This window comes from Leguminivora glycinivorella, chromosome 5 (genome assembly GCF_023078275.1).
Source record: "Leguminivora glycinivorella isolate SPB_JAAS2020 chromosome 5, LegGlyc_1.1, whole genome shotgun sequence".
Classification (NCBI taxonomy): domain Eukaryota; kingdom Metazoa; phylum Arthropoda; class Insecta; order Lepidoptera; family Tortricidae; genus Leguminivora; species Leguminivora glycinivorella.
The window spans coordinates 5,545,987-5,563,712 of NC_062975.1; the positions used below are offsets into that span (position 1 = coordinate 5,545,987).

The following is a 17,726-nucleotide window of genomic DNA, read 5'->3' on the forward strand; positions in this document are numbered from 1 at the left end:
AGTAATAAATAACAGTATAATTGCCATTTCCAAACGCCAAGGACAATATCACAAACATACGTAAACGTATAGACTTGCCTAAACTTTAATGATAGCGGCAGCATTGGAACAAATTTTACTGCGTAAGATTTAACATATAAAAACCCTACAATGTTGAATCATGTAGCATATTATGTTTCTATAAGCGTAATATTGTCTTCGGTTACCGCGTTAGTTACTCACGATAGTTACGAACGCTGTAAAGTGTTCGAAACGTCGGGATGAATTGTAAATTCATTATACGCGATTTAATCCGTTTCCATACTTTTATTTCTATAAGCGGTTAAGATGTCCTTTCTCGAAATTGATGTGTAAATGAGTGATATACCGGGTAATTCTCCGCCCTCGCCGGGCTTGGCGCCCTGCGCCATCTTGATCTGCAGGTCGTCGGCGTGCGCCAGGTACGACGCGGTGACGCCGAACCGACCCGACGCCACCTGCTTGATGGCCGACCGCTTGTTGAACTCCGGGTCCTGGAGACAATCATTTTCAAATTATAGTGTACAGACAACGGCAATAATATTTCACAAAAAACAGGCTGCATAGATATCTGAGATGCTCTATGGCTCTAGACGTAGGATTCTATCAGATACTTTTGACCTTGCAAGACTGATTTTGACATTAAATTGGCTCTCCTAACTCTCCTAAAATTACTAAAATGGCACTTAGTGTTATACCTCTCACTTACGGTACGGATATCCTCTTTAATTCCCAATTCTCTCTAGATATTTTGAACGCAGGTTTAATAGTTACATATATATTATTTGCTGTTTCGTTTTGCGGAAAATGTTTAAAACGATTGTAAATAAATCATGACTTTTCTAAATATATTTTATCACTACATTTTAAGCTTATCGAGTCCAACTCACAGAGCCAGTAGCAATATGATATTATCATCATTCACCTGCCCTTGTCCCAGTCATTTGAGGTCGGCGCAGCATGTCCTTCTCCTCCATAATTACTTATCTATCATCCGTTATCTCATCATAGCAATATGATGTGATAGTAAGAGAATAAGGCCTGATTTAGACGGCGTGAGAACTCGCATGCGATTTTAGTTGCATTGCGGGCTGTTGAGGTTATATACAATTTTGCACAACCATCAAATACCGCAATGTAATAAAACTCGTATGTGAGTTCTCGTACCGTCTAAATGGGACCTAAGTCTTATAATATTGTACCTGATTGAGGTAGCGGTCGGCGTCCTCGCCGCCCTCGCCTGTGTTGGACTTGCCGCCGATGCGGTTCATGGCGATGGCGAGTGTTGTGTGCGCCTCCAGCGATATGGAACCGAATGACATCGCGCCTGGAAACAGATAAAGATAACTTATTTTTCAAGAAGGCATTTTACTGATATTACAATGCGCTTATGAACGTCAAATAAAACTACTCCGGCTCTAACCCTGTGCCTCATTAATTATGCCACGTATGCTCCTGTAGGCGCTTTACGACCGTAAAATATGAGTGTAGTAGCTGTATTAGTATAAGTAACCCTGCAGGTTGGCCACGGACATGGGGTCGTTGATGTGCTTCTCGCCACCGGCTCGCCAGTGGTAGTGCCCGGGGTTCCTGAAAACATGTCCGTCTCACTCTAAAATACAAATAAAAAATATGAAAACTAATAGCTAAAACCGTACCGTAGTGCATTATTCGCTTTAAGATTGCAAGTTTACATAGACAGTGTTGGAACTCACATGCGAGCAAAATAGTATATTATATAACGGTAACGTTATGAAGGCTATAAAAGTTGAGTACCGCGGTTAGGCCACGAAGGCTTGCCGAGTGGCCTAAGTAAGGTACGAGACTTTTATAGCCTTCATAATGTTACGATTGTATACTATACTTTTTCTACGACAGCCACATAAATACCTATTCAAGAATAATAAAATGGGTTAGTTACTTACTTCATATAATGAATGGGAATATTTGTGTGGATCGTCGTAGCATTGAGTATTCTGTCTACAAAATGTTGATGGTGAGATATTGTTGCACAATTCTTCAAAATATGCCAACAATGCGATTTCAGAGAAAGTTGAAACATTTTTTTGCAATTTCCATGTCATAAAACAATCATAACATTTTTGCTACGCTGTATCCGACTTTTCAGGTAACAAATTGTCAGTCACTTTGAGCGCCATAGCCTTGATTTCTTGGGGAGTATATTGTTCACCAGAATCACTCATAATTACTTAAGTTTTTGCACAACGTCGACTTAAAATAAAGTATAAAACACTAAAATAGTTCAAATAATTTTTTAAAAAGTTTACAAATGCGGGAACCAATAATGCACAGCCAGAGAATGCTCAACCCAAGAATTTACGACCCAGGAATTGGCGTCCATGATGTACGAGAGTTCTTGGGCCGTGAATTGATGGGTTGGGCATTCTCGGGCTGTACACGTTTGGTCCGGGCGATAATTCGAAGCCACTTTTTTTACAGGGCGGCAGTATTGTACGACCCCGTAATTCGCGTCCAAATAAGTGGACGCCGATTTTGGGCTGTACATTTCTGGGTCGTACATTAACCGAACTCTTCATGCCATAGACAAGAGAAATAGAAAATAAGCCGGTTTTCAATTACGAAAAATGTGGTTGCGTTCAAGAATATTTAAATGTCAAATGTAAAATTATTTGATAAACTTATGATTTTTACCTTTGTTTTGCAATATCTAATATGTAAAACGCATTTCAGTTTATTTTTTCATCTTGATTTAAATTATGAACCTAAATATTATATTATTTATTAAGAGTTATTTATTATTGCAAATGAAAACATACCTGATAAATGGAAGTTGTACTTTTAAAAATAAACTTACAGAACTCCTATATTCATATGAATACTGCTCAGCAGTTATCATATTAACCTATAGACAAATAGACTTTTCTATCGTTACTCAAATGAACTTAATTTGGATACCGCTGACAATAATCTAATTGACAGATTTAAGTGCTGGAGTAGAAAAAATCGATAATAGTCGGGTCCACAGCCAGACAGAGCCAGCCACGACGCGAGGCAACGTGCTCACAAGACAAACGTCCAATGTAGAGGAGGCTCTGCTGAGGCATGTTGCTCGGCCGAGCCAAACACGCGCATGCCTCGTCCGAGGCACGTCTACATAACACGCTTGCCGCGTGCGCACATTGCCTCGCGGCGTGCCTTGCTCTGTGTGGTCCGGACTAAATACTAAGCCTTGGTCGACAACTGTCTTAACGCGTGCCGTCCTCTAGTGAATTTTATACACGTCGTAGAGGACAGTACAATACCGGGGAACCAAAAGGATCTTACTGCATTTGTTAGTTACACGGTATTGGTAAATATGATTAACTCGAGAACCGTTGGAAACGGCCGGTGTAGTTTAAGACTAACTTACACCAAGATATGTAATTGGCCTCATTTTATAGTCGAATCATAGTAATGACATAACTAAACTCAAGATTGCATGACCAGACTAGCCTAGTACAAGTAAGTCAGGTCATTATTTAACAAATCCACAGCCAGTAAGGCTTTAAAACTATTAAGGTGCGATGGTACGAAAAGTACATGTTTTACCGCCATGATCGATACTATATATTAGTCAAATTAATTATGTAAAATAGATGACATCTAGCGGCGGGCAGGTAATTACTGGTGTACAAAACACCATCTAATATTTGCTTGTAAATAACTTCACCCATCAATACATTTCATTTATTTTCAGGCAAGTATTATGCCATTTATGCCTTAAGTTAAGACTTACGGGAGCGGTGCATTCCAAGCTAACCAACCGCTCAATATAATAATGATGATTGGCGTCGTTTAAATAGCAAATACATGGAACAAACTCACAGTTGGCTTCGTCACTGTAGGCTGTGAAGCTCCCCACATGCGCAAGAAGGCGTACAACTCGTGAGAGGTTAACATGACACACCCTATGCGTGATCATAGCCACCTTCCAACACAGCACAAGCTCTTGTTAAGAAGCTCTGTAACATACATGGGAAATACTAAGTTCCTTAATGTAACGAGAACGTGATATTTTTCCTTGGAACTAAGCCAGTAGGTGATAGAATCAGTACAACACAACTGTCGTTCAAGTAACATGATAAGGTTACGAGAAATTAATGTACAATTGGCATAGTCGATGCTCTCAATTACAGATCCGGCTTACATAGCCGTTAAATAATTTAGTAATAAACAATGACAATCAATACAAAATATTGTCATGTAATTTTTTTTTTTTTTCATGAATATATATTAAGCAGAATACATGGCTGTTCCTTGGCAGGACCTTTAACAACCGCTGATTATTTTTTTTTTTCTATCAACATGATAAAATTAATAAATGGTAATAATCAATGTGTACTAGCCACCAATTTTGCTATAAGACAACACACATTACCATATCAAAGCTTCATACGCAAGCCACGGTGATACGGCTTCTTTCGTGGCTGTCAGCGCAACGACCGCAGAAGTTGGCCCTTCATGACAAGGTTGTCGCGCAGCCTGTAGCATGCATTCGTTCAGCTAGGCATTCCGAACAGTTGCTGTCTCCGCTCTATTGGAAACCGTAATTTCACCAGCGACCTCTGGAAAGTATGCATGTAAGTGATCCTTTCAAGGTAACCTTGAGATCATTACTCTTTAAGGTCATAAAACATGCTTTTGACAAACAAGGTCTCAAGCTAACCTCTTAAGGATATACCTCTTAAGGACTATATAACACATGATGGCATCTCTGAAGACCTTCATCACAAATAACAGAAGCAGAACAATCCTCTTAAGGATAGACTATATAGCACATGATGGCGTCTGTAAGACCTACATCACAAATAACAGAAGCAGACCAATCCTCTTAAGGATAGTCTATATAACACATGATGGCGTCTGTAAGACCTACATCACAGATAACAGAACAGAACTAGCCTCGTAAGGGTAGTCTATATAACATATGATGGCGTCTGTGAAGACCTACATCACAATAACAGAAACAGAACAATCCTCTTAAGGAAAGTCTATGTAACACATGATGGCGTCTACGAAGACCTACATCACAAATAACAGAAACAGAACAATCCTCTTAAGGAAAGTCTATGTAACACATGATGGCGTCTGTAAAGACCTACACCACAAATAACAGAAACAGACCAATCCTCTTAAGGATAGTCTATATAACACATGATGGCGTCTGTAAGACCTACACCACAAATAACAGAAACAGACCAATCCTCTTAAGGATAGTCTATATAACACATGATGGCGTCTGTAAGACCTACATCACAAATAACAGAAGCAGACCAATCCTCTTAAGGATAGTCTATATAACACATGATGGCGTCTGTAAGACCTACATCACAGATAACAGAACAGAACTAGCCTCGTAAGGGTAGTCTATATAACATATGATGGCGTCTGTGAAGACCTACATCACAAATAACAAAAACAGACCAATCCTCTTAAGGATAGTCTATATAACACATGATGGCGTCTGTAAAGACCTACATCACAAATAACAAAAACAGACCAATCCTCTTAAGGATAGTCTATATAACACATGATGGCGTCTGTAAAGACCTACATCACAAATAACAAAAACAGACCAATCCTCTTAAGGATAGTCTATATAACACATGATGGCGTCTGTAAAGACCTACATCACAAATAACAAAAACAGACCAATCCTCTTAAGGATAGTCTATATAACACATGATGGCGTCTGTAAAGACCTACATCACAAATAACAAAAACAGACCAATCCTCTTAAGGATAGTCTATATAACACATGATGGCGTCTGTAAAGACCTACATCACAAATAACAAAAACAGACCAATCCTCTTAAGGATAGTCTATATAACACATGATGGCGTCTGTAAAGACCTACATCACAAATAACAAAAACAGACCAATCCTCTTAAGGATAGTCTATATAACACATGATGGCGTCTGTAAAGACCTACATCACAAATAACAAAAACAGACCAATCCTCTTAAGGATAGTCTATATAACACATGATGGCGTCTGTAAAGACCTGCATCACAATAATAGGTCTTATGCACATGGTCCGCCTCCTTAGGCCTGCATTGCATAAACAGAACTACTTAAGAAACAATAATCAAAGTGCTAAATGTATAGCAGACATTAAAGTAATCATTATAATTATGACTCACACTTTAAGTGACGGAAATCACTTCATTTGTGGATATCACATTAATTACACTACCATGGATACCACAAGATTCAGGTACAATGTGCTTATCAGGAAACCCTGTGAACAGAATATATTATTAACATCATGTAAAGGCAACACAACTCGGTTCTTAATCCGGCGTGTATATATGCAATGGAAACTCAGTTCTTAATCTAAAAGTAATAAGACAAAACACAACTCGGTTCTCAATCCGGCGTGCATATATGTAATGACAACTCAGTTCTTAATCTGAGACTAATAAGACAAAACACAACTCGGTTCTCAATCCGGTGTGCATATATGTAATGACAACTCAGTTCTCTCCGATCTGAGACCAATAAGACAAAACACAACTCGGTTCTTAATCCGGCGTGCATATATGTAATGACAACTCAGTTCTTAATCTGAGACTAATAAGACAAAATACAACTCGGTTCTCAATCCGGCGTGCATATATGTAATGACAACTCAGTTCTTAATCTGAGACTAATAAGACAAAACACAACTCGGTTCTCAATCCGGCGTGCATATATGTAATGACAACTCAGTTCTTAATCTGAGACCAATAAGACAAAACACAACTCGGTTCTTAATCCGGCGTGCATATATGTAATGACAACTCAGTTCTTAATCTGAGACTAATAAGACAAAACACAACTCGGTTCTCAATCCGGTGTGCATATATGTAATGACAACTCAGTTCTTAATCTGAGACCAATAAGACAAAACACAACTCGGTTCTTAATCCGGCGTGCATATATGTAATGACAACTCAGTTCTTAATCTGAGACTAATAAGACAAAACACAACTCGGTTCTCAATCCGGCGTGCAACTTGTCTTATTTTTCCCGTGCCCCTAAGGTAACACGCTTACTATATATACCATTATTGAAACACATTCCAGTCAAGCAAGAATAATCATATGGCACTTGGCTTGACTTATCGAGGTTTCACTACATTCAAATAATGTAATATTTTATCTATCATTGTGCACTTACCAAATGGTTCTTGACAAAGGTATTTATATATCATCATCAGGCATGGTGCATAAGCTTAATAATTAAACCATCAAGCTTGCCAGACACACTAGAGAGGTGCTCCAGCTGTAGGTATATGTGCAATTTAAAGCACAACATTATCCATATAGCTGCCACCTGCACAACTACATAATTTTGTTAGTTGTGTTAATACTATGCATATGCAAGAATACTTAGTACAGGTGATTGAGTTTTTATATCAAAATATCATTATTTTTGATTCTTGCAAAAGTCACAAAACATGTAAAATATATATATTCTTGTGAAATCAAGAAGCAATAGAAGTGTACAGTTATTTTTTTTTTATATTTCAAGGAACAGAACATATTAAAAGTAGACAATACTTGTCAACTTCAAACGTTACCTCAGATTATTGCACATCTGTTAAAAACTTAACTGATTGGCATGTTTCAAGCCCAATTCCAAATCAAACTGATTTGTTGTAACAGACAAGTATAGCATGTAGACCGTTAAAGTCCATCAGGTCTATAAATATCAAAATCTCTTACCATTAGCTATGACAAATTTTACCAGTGTCATAAATAGTTCAATAGATATCCAGTTTGGTGTTTCCAGCTTTTAGCAAGATTTAACCTCAGGAACTTCTGGAATCATGCCTTACCAATGCAAGTATTTTCAACTTATGGTCAATATTCACCAGGTTACCGGCAGGCAACTACTGTAATCAATAAATTAATCTGGAAAGGAATGTAATTAAGGAACAAATTATATCACTGATAATGCATTAAATGGACACTGGACTATGTCATGATAATAAATGTTCCAAATGTCTGTCTAGGTAATATATTTGTCTTTGGTTCAATTTAGAACATGATTACATTGATTACATTTCTTGTCAAAAATGTTTGCAATGCTAAACCAGCATTATTATAAACAAAACAGCATCAACAATACACTATACTTCAGTGCTATGCCCTTAATTTTAACACACATTATGGTTTTAACAAGATGCATAATTAACCTCATCAAAATATTATTATTATTTTATCAACATTTTTGATGAATTTGTGCCATGTAATATAGCAACATGTTTCCTCATTTAGAAAAATGCAAGATCATACAGAGTTTATATGCATAAGAATGTCACTAAGACAGATTTCAAAATACAGTCCCCGGAGAAGTGTTAGTGAACTTATAACAAAACACAAACAAGACAAGACAGTTGTCAAAGTTTTCTTATGCTTATTTACTCATCCCTTTATACCAACCTGTAGTGAATTTAAAATGTATTTACTGTCAGTATACTTACATAAGCCAGATGCAATGGTACAATATTATTGAGTAGGATAAATACCTTATTCCATGTCATTCCGGACAAACTTATATTTAATATGACAAATAGGGCAAGATAATGATCATCTCTCTTTGTAGATCATTAAACCCATAAAGTCACCTGTTATAAGGAATCATTTAGGTGTAATTTAGATCTAAGTACTTGTATCTTATACTCTGTTTCACTGTGACAATTGTCAATATATCACAAGTAGGTTCAATATGTATTATGTATTCTGAAACATATCTGGAAGCACAAAAACACAACACACAAGTGAGCTAATGATTATTCATTACTGCAGCCCCTCTATATATACTGGTAATACTCTTTGCCCGGAGCATTATGTGAATGACAACTTGGATGTGGTTAGCATCTCACCGTCCATGACTTACTGTGGTACTTATTGTGATACATTTTGTGAGTATATAAAAGTATTAGTATCTTCAACATGTACATAACTAAGTTGATCTGAAAGAAAGAAACACAACACAGGCTACTATAGTGGATGTTGATAATTTCAGCCCCAGAGCACTGTGTTTGGATCACTTTTACTTCCGATTTCACACTCATTATGATAAATTATTACTCCAAAGTGTGAATATCTCGTAAACTGCAATGAATCTGAAAGACAACACAAGACACGCCAGCACACTAGGCATGTTCTATCTCTTTGTTGGCACAATTACGGACAACTATTTGATCACGTACTTTGCCTCTTACACTTTTAACTGTATTATATGGTGCTAGTGTCTTTACTCGTTGAATCAGATCGACTGGTGTTAATTAAATACTGTTCGACGACAATAAATGGTTACGAGCGCGGCGCGAGAATGGTGACATTGTCAATTTCGGACAAATTACATAGTACGGGCGTATATGGGTACTTAATATCGCGCTTCTGAAACTGTTAGAGTAAAAACACCAGGTCACCACTATTAATTATACAGTTTATTAAACGGAATCTCAAAATACAAGTTCAATGACAAGCTATCTTCAAGTGACGCTCTGAGTCCGTCTGACGCCCAGTTGACAGCGATGCCTAGGGATGGGGACCAGCGACTAGTGATGTCCTTACACTAGGATTTAGTTCCAAAACAAAAACAAAAATAGCGCTAGCTCTAAGGAGTGTGCGTCCTTGACAAAAACAAAAAATCAGTTGTCGTGCTACAAGACCACGAGTTGGACGAGTATTATTTTGTGTAGTGATTTGGGTAGCAAAAAGTCATGTCCGAAGACTTTTGATATCTGTAAATATTCCTATATATGTTTAATGTTCATGTCTGGTATTTGAATTTGAGAAAACTATGCCGTAAATATGAAAATTCAACGTGATTCATAACACTACCTACAAATGACATACCGGGGTAACGGGAACTACCATAAGCGGGGTAAGTGGAACATATGTTTCCTTTTCCCGATTTCAGGGGTCATGAACATTTTCAGAGACACATATTCTATAAGTACAGAAATTTTGTATTGATCCAAGCTTCAGTATTTTAAATACGATTAATTACTAATAATTAATAGTCGTTTTTAAATTTGCAATACTGAAATTTGAATTTTCGAAAAAAACTTGTAAAAAAATCTTTAAAAACAATTATAATTTTTAGTTAACCACCCCTGTCTCAAGCCCATATGTTCCCCTTACCCCGAATTTCAATTTATGTAAATATTTTCTATTTTAAACTATATGTCAAAGAACCAAAGTCTCCATTTGATTGATGATGTTTTTTTTTATTTACATTGCCGGTATAATCCACACTAGCACCAATACTTTGAGATTTTAGCGAAGTGTTTCCCTTACCCCAAAACCCGGGAAAGGGAAACGGCAGGACCAGCCTAAACATTTTATCAATTTCCAGCTACATGCAATAAAGCTAGTTTAAAAATTAATTTCGCCCTAGAAAGCAGACTTAAAGAAGCATACTTTGTGTCGGTCAAGATGAATATACGACATTAAATAAAGTGATTAGAGCTCGATGTAAAATATAAAAAATGAAGTATGTTTCCCTTACCCCACCTGACCTTATTTGCATTTTCATTTCTACGGGATTAATTTAATTTACCGAAGATTTTTTTAGCCAAATTTAACTTAAAATTGTCAAATGATAATTTCAGTTTTATTCCCAAGGCTTCAGTTGGACAAGAAAAGTTTGCTCAACTTTATTTTTGTCAAAAAATGTTTCTACAAATTACACCATGCAAAACCACGTTTGACAATAAATATTACAAGGCATAAATGTAATGTAATAATTTTATTAGTATTGTAACAGAAAACTCGTGTGCGACAGGGTCAGTTTAGGTGCGACGACGAGCGAAGCGAGGTAAATATAGTAAACTTACCTCAAAACGAGGGCATCTTTGCAAGTGCCATAAGCTAATTCATGCCGCTCGAATATTTCCTTTGAGAGAATTTCGAAGTTTACGCCACCTGTAAATAATTGAATAATAAATTATAAAACCATGTGACTAATAAAAAAAATACTACAGATTTTATACTACGCGCTACTCTTCCACCTTCTGTGCACTCTTGTAAGACTGTAGTGTACTAATGCCCATTTTAGCCATGACTTTAGCTAAGCCAGTCTCTATGGCGGACTGCTAGGCCTTGTAAATACTCTCGTAGTCTTATAGAGCACTTATAGTAGACAAACACTTACCAATTCTAGACTGGATGCCTCTAAAGCACTTGTAAATGACATCTTCATTCAAACCCACCAGCTTCAAAGATTTGCGCACTCTTGTACGACTGCAGTATACTAATGCCCATGGCTTAGCCATGACTTTAGCTAAGCCAGTCTCTATGGCGGACTGACAAGCCTTGTAGATGCTTTCGTAGTCTATAGAACACTTATTATAGTAGACAAACACTTACCAATTCTAGACTGGGTGCCTCTAAAGCACTTGTCAATGACATCTTCATTCAAGCCAACAGCCTCAAAGATCTGCGCACTCTTGTACGACTGGAGTGTACTAATGCCCATTTTGGCCATGACTTTAGCTAAGCCAGTCTCTATGGCGGACTGGTAGGCCTTGTAGATGCTTTCGTCGGTGATGGAGGGGTCGATTATGTGGTCGTTGCGGAGAGCGAAGGCAAGTTCGAACGCGAGGTATGGGCAGATCGCGTCGGCGCCGTAGCCTGAAGAAAAAGATTACACAAATATTAAACACAGTACAAAAAAAATTAGGACAGGTTAAAATATGTTTCCCGCTAGTATCCAACTGTTCCACCCACAAAATAGTGACAAATGGCATTTAGACAACCTTTCTTCTTTTCTTTTTTTTTTCTTTTTTTGCAATTTATGTTCATGTCATGTTACTAAGAGCAATCGTCTAGACATAGGCAAACTATTTTTTATTTTTTGGTCTGGGATTCTAGCCTTCGCCTGAAAGAGTGGAGCATATTACTGAGCCTTTTATTTTGCTGCAACGCACACAGCAAAACCACCCACATTTTAATGTATGCTTCTTGTTGTTTTTTTCCGTAGTGTTAGTACTTATTATTGTTTTAATTGTGTAATTTTTGTGTGTATTGTGGCAAACAAGTAAATGATTATCTATCTATTTACTACCAGTAGCATCAACTGGTGAGCACAAAATAGTTGTCCTAAATTCCTAATTAGTAGGGTTCCTGATATATTATGTTGAAAATGACCGATGTTGATTTAGTGATGTTTGGAATAAATTGTTAAGAAATGATTGGTTTAGAGTAACACGATTTGCACTCATAATTTTAGAACAAAACACTTAATCGCGTAAACACTTACATTTATATTAGGCCCGACGTTTCGAACATCACATTATGTTCGTGGTCACGGGTAGACGTCGGGCCTAATATAAATGTAAGTGTTTACGCGATTAAGCCCCGTTTTGTTCTAAAATTAAGAAATGATTGGCTTACCTAACAAAACACACATGTGGTGCACCTCTCGCGCCTCAGCTGTCTCCACAATAATGCCCACTTTCATACGCATACGGGTCTCGATCAAGTGGTGATGAACAGCACCTGTAAACAAAAACACAATAAGCAATCAATCAATGATGTTATTGCTGATATTTATGTGAATATTCACATACTAATAGGTTTTTGTTGAATGTATCTCATGGGTGTATGTGAGACTTCGATTAATGACCTTTTTTCGATTTTTTCATTGTATAAGTAATGTCATTAGCGGTATTATAAGTCAGACTAACCATTTTATTGACTAATATGTAGCATTTCTATACCAAGGCACTGGTCCTACAGAGAGCTAGTAAACTATGAGCTATCGGCTATAAAAACGAACAAAAGATAATCACTCCCGTTTAAATAAAAGAGACACGGCGATGTTTATAGTTACTCGCCCAGCGGTGAGCTATCAATATCGCCGTGTCTCTTTTATTTGCACGGGAGTGCTTATCTTTTGTTCGTTTTTATAGCCGATAGCTCATAGCTTACTAGCTCGCGGTGGGACCAGTGCCTAAGGGTGGCGTGAATATTTGGTAAGGTTAACTTTTTAGGGTATAGGAGAGTCCCGAAATTGACAGTTTTTTTAAGTGGACTGGAGTCCGGTCAACTTTGGGGACTACTGCACAACATCTGATGAATGAGAGACTTGATACCCAACATCGAGTTGACAACACGAGCAACTGGCAGTCGGCTATCGGTGCCAAATTAGGCCGGGAGGAGATCTCGGTAAGCGCTGGCTCTAGAGTTAGAGCTCTTGGCTATCTTTCCAATACACAATTACGCAGCAAACTGCTAGTGCTACAGGATTCTTAAGGTTCGTCTACGCTAGGCGAGTCGAGCACGAGCAGAGCACGAGCCGAACACAATTCGTCTAGTGTGGACCGGCTTACAAGCCTCGAACGAGCGCGCTGCGATCATTTCGTTCGTGCTCGGCTGCGTTCCGCCGGCTGTCGGTTTTTTGACTAACACAAAGGGATTTGCTTCGCGCTCGCAATGCGCTCGTGGATGTGTTTAGAGACAGGCGTCGGTCGCTCGAGCCTAGCATAATGGAAAAGTGGACCGAAGATGCTTCCATGCAATTAATTGAGTTATATCAAAATTCACAGCCGGCAGTCTTGCCCTTTTTTGCTGACTACTGCTATAATAATCGCTGCTGCAATATTATTAATAATATCGTCCATATTCGCCAAGTGCCGCGAGCACTACGGAAAACTACATTTGAGGAAAGTGATCGTTGTAGGTTCGTTGTACGTCCAAACTTGACGCCGTGAACGACAAAGCCGAGCACGGCTTTGCTCGTGTTCGGTTCGTCTAGCGTACACATACCTTTAAGTAGTGTATGTACATACCGAGTGCGAGCAGCGAGCTGACGGGCACGCGCTCGGGCCGGCGGCGCGGTCGGACAGCACAAGTAGCTGGTAGCCGGCGGCCGCGGCGCCGTGCGCTTGTGCGGCGATCTCGGTGAGCGCCGGCTCGAGGGCGGTCTCGCCGAGACCGTAGTCGAAGGTGCAGTCGATTACTTTTGTCTGAAAAAAAAATGTTTATGTCAGTTTCAATGTTAAGATTTTTGAACAATTCGCTAAGGTTTAATTTACCTCGTCTCTCCGGCGATATCGAGGGCGCTCATAGGGCTAGACGGACGGTAAAACCGGACAAAAACAGCTTTGGATAAAGAAGCGTTGCGATATTTAGTGTTCAGTCAGTGCCAGGTTCCGCTTAGGTTGCTACATCACAGCGATAAGTTTGCATTTTTGGAATAGATGATTTCGAGAAAACTCGCAGCGATTTTATATTTAGCGTTATTTCGAAAATATTACAAAATAACGAGGAATACTTCTGATTTACCAAGCGAATAGCGAGCATATTTTAAGATATATATCATAGGAAACCATACCGTACCGACGTCAAACTAAAGTGCGATTGGTTTGAGCGGTTGCCTTCTCGATATTTATGTACGGGGCCGAGACTTGGACCCTAAAAAGCTGTGACGTGGCTAAGATTGACGCTTTTGAGATGTGGTGCTGGCGAAGACTGCTACGTATACCTTGGACAGCAAAAAGAACTAACATCTCTATTTTGGAAGAACTTAATAACACCACACGCCTCTCCAAAATATGCCAGGAGCGAACCCTTAGATTTTTCGGTCACATTACGAGTATGAGATCACCAATGCATAATATGGAGAAGTGTATCATCTTGGGGCGAATGAATGGTAAACGCGCTTGGAGTGGGACTCGTAAGAGATGGTCAAACTGTGTGAAGAAGTCGACTGGCGGCAGCCTATGTCGTGCAGTCCACAAGGCTTATGACCGCGTTCAATGGAGACACGCTACTTGTGGTCGCAATTCTCAGCATTGAGGGAACAAGGAAGAAGAAGATTATAGGAAAATTTTAAAATGCAATATTCACCTTCCATCCGCGGTGTGTAGTATTTTTCAGAGCGTGTAAGTCTGGCAGCGATAGGATGGGTTGCGGCAGAAACAGCCGGTGTGTGAACGCCGCGCTTGGATTCAGAATGTTGGCGACAGGGCCGATGGGACATAGCAGGGACATTACTATCTTCTCCCTGGAAGAAAAGGTGATACGACTTTTTAATGTCAGATACTAATAATTGTAATACATTAAAAATCTTGTTCCATAGATACGAAAAAAGAAAACTAAACCCATTTCGACGAACAAGCTGCTTGGGATTTGCAAAGACAAAATGTAAACTTATTATTGTCATTATCGACAAGTTTATATGAAAATATGTCATACCCCACATTACTTTCTACCAGTTAAATGTAATAAAATCTGATGTGTTTGTATCTATGAATATAACCAGAACTATCCGTTTTACTATCATTATATTTTTCTCTGTAAGTTATAGATGTTAATAAAGTGTACCTGAAGGGATCAATAGGTGGGTTGGTGACTTGCGCGAACAGCTGTTTGAAGTACTCGTACGGGACAGGTTGGAACTGAGACAGGCAGGCCAGTGGAGCGTCATTGCCCATACTGCCCAGAGCTTCTTTCCTGAAAAAACAAAAATTGACAGTTTCAATATTGTACGTTAAAATTACTTGGGATTGTTTTATCCAAGCCCTTTAGATATCTGCAATTGTGCAGTCTGAAGCAACATGTTGATGGTATCAATGGTGTAGCCACAGACTGACGCGGCAGTCCACAAATATAGGAAGGACGGAGATAGGACATTGAACACGAACACACACTTGTAGATGGACCCTCTTTTTGTCTATTACGTAATATACGAGCATCATTTCCATGTCTGTGTACAATAGTGTACATGCGAACGACCAGCGAGTCGTGTCCTCACGCACGCTCACAACTGTATGTTCAATAAAATAATCTAAGGACACATCCGCCCCATGACGACCGGTCTGGCGCAGTCGGTAGTGACCCTACCTGCTACGCCGCGGTCCCGGGTTCGAATCCCGGTAAGGGCATTTATTTGTGTGATGAGCACAGATATTTGTTCCTGAGTCATGGATGTTTTCTACGTATATAAGTATTTATATATTATATATATCGTTGTCTGAGTACCCACAACACAAGCCTTCTTGAGCTTACCGTGGGCCTCAGTCAATCTGTGTAAAAATGTCCTATAATATTTATTTATTTTTATTTATCCGCTTATCAGTTCTCTAGTATTATATGCTCTGAGCTCATATCCCGTTGGACTTCTAAATACCCGGCCATCCTAACTTGTACAAGTCGTCTCCTGTTATCTTTTCAGTTTATGTCTTACTTGTTTTGAAGCATAGGCAGCAGTAGCATGTTGATGGTCTCAAGTATACAGGCTTCGGTATGATGACGTCACATATCCCGTTGGATATATCGTTGTCTTTTCAGTCTGTCAGTTTTGAAGCATAGGCAGCACAACACAAGCCGGCGGTCGGTAAGCCCAGTGATGACGTCACATATCCCGTTGGACTGACACGGCCATCCTAACTTGTACACGTCGTCTCCTGTTATCTTTTCAGTTTGTCAACTTGTTTTGAAGCATAGGCAGCAGTGCATGTTGAAAAATGTCCTAAGCCCAGTGATGATCATTTTGGACTGACACGGCCATCCTATTTTCGTCTCCTGTTATCTTTTCAGTTTGTCCTTACTTGTTTTGAAGCATAGGCAGCAGTATGTTGATGGTCAATGTGTAGCTACTGAGGCGGTGGTCGGTAAGCCCAGTGATGATATATCCCGTTGCTCTCCTAACTTGTACACGCGTCATATCCTTACGTTGGACTAGCATGTTGATGGTCTCAAATACCCGGCCATCCTAACTTGTACACGTCGTCTCCTGTTATCTTTTCAGTTTGTCACTTACTTGTTTTGAAGCATAGGCAGCAGTAGCATGTTGATGGTCTCAATGGTGTAGCCATACAGGCTGAGGCGGTGGTCGGTAAGCCCAGTGATGATGTCACATATCCCGCCCCATCCTAACTTGTGATGACTTACTTGTTTTGAAGCATAGGCAGCAGTAACATGTTGATGGTCTCAATGGTGTAGCCATACAGGCTGAGGCGGCGGTCTGTGAGCCCAGTGATGACGTCACTGGCCCCGTTTGATACGGACTCGGCTGCCACTGATTTGTGGATGTCTTCGAGGGTTATCTAGAAATACACAGAATCGATAAATGTTAAACAAAACGGCTAGAGACGGAAACGAGTAAACAAATGAAGTAAACGTATTTAGAGCTGGTCACTAGACAGTAGCAGACTAAACTTCATAAAAGCAACGCTACGTTGTGTTTTGTTTCGTAAAAATCCAACCTTTATTTCTTTATCTATTTACTCGTCTCGGACAAAAAAAAAATTACTAATTGCCATTTAAAATGTCGTCTTAAACAACCCTACCTAATAATAATAGAAAGTAAAAAGCTAACACCCGAAACACATAAGCGTAGTTTCCAATAGCAATAAGACAACACCAACTTTACAACAGAAACCCTTGAATTTTCATGCGCGTAGGCCAAGCAGTCTAACACAGTTTGGGTTCTCGCGCGCGAGAACGCGACACGTTACGCGACTTGGAGTAAGAACTTGCACGCGACAGCGCAAGATGCGATAAACTGCCAAAGCGCAAGCACAACTTGCGCTCTCGTGCGCGAGTCCATACTTAGAGTCGCGATAGATGTATGGTCTCGAGCAAGAACGCAAGCTGTGCTATACCGCCCGGTTTACAAAATAAGCAATAGACCAAGCCAACGACAAACACCGAGGACTCACCATCTGACATATATTTA

At 39.2% G+C, this 17,726-nt stretch overlaps 1 protein-coding gene across 1 annotated transcript in view; it reads right to left on the minus strand.

The window, feature by feature from the left end:
- Window positions 1-17,726, minus strand: part of LOC125226678 (glutamate synthase [NADH], amyloplastic) — a 90,005-nt gene that overhangs the window by 32,639 nt on the left and 39,640 nt on the right. The window contains 11 exon segments of the mRNA XM_048130738.1: window positions 368-512; window positions 1,221-1,608; window positions 10,879-10,966; window positions 11,411-11,674; window positions 12,437-12,541; window positions 13,834-13,869; window positions 13,872-14,010; window positions 14,894-15,050; window positions 15,371-15,499; window positions 16,940-17,094; window positions 17,710-17,712. Of these exon segments, the coding sequence (XP_047986695.1) occupies window positions 368-512; window positions 1,221-1,608; window positions 10,879-10,966; window positions 11,411-11,674; window positions 12,437-12,541; window positions 13,834-13,869; window positions 13,872-14,010; window positions 14,894-15,050; window positions 15,371-15,499; window positions 16,940-17,094; window positions 17,710-17,712 (1,609 nt within the window).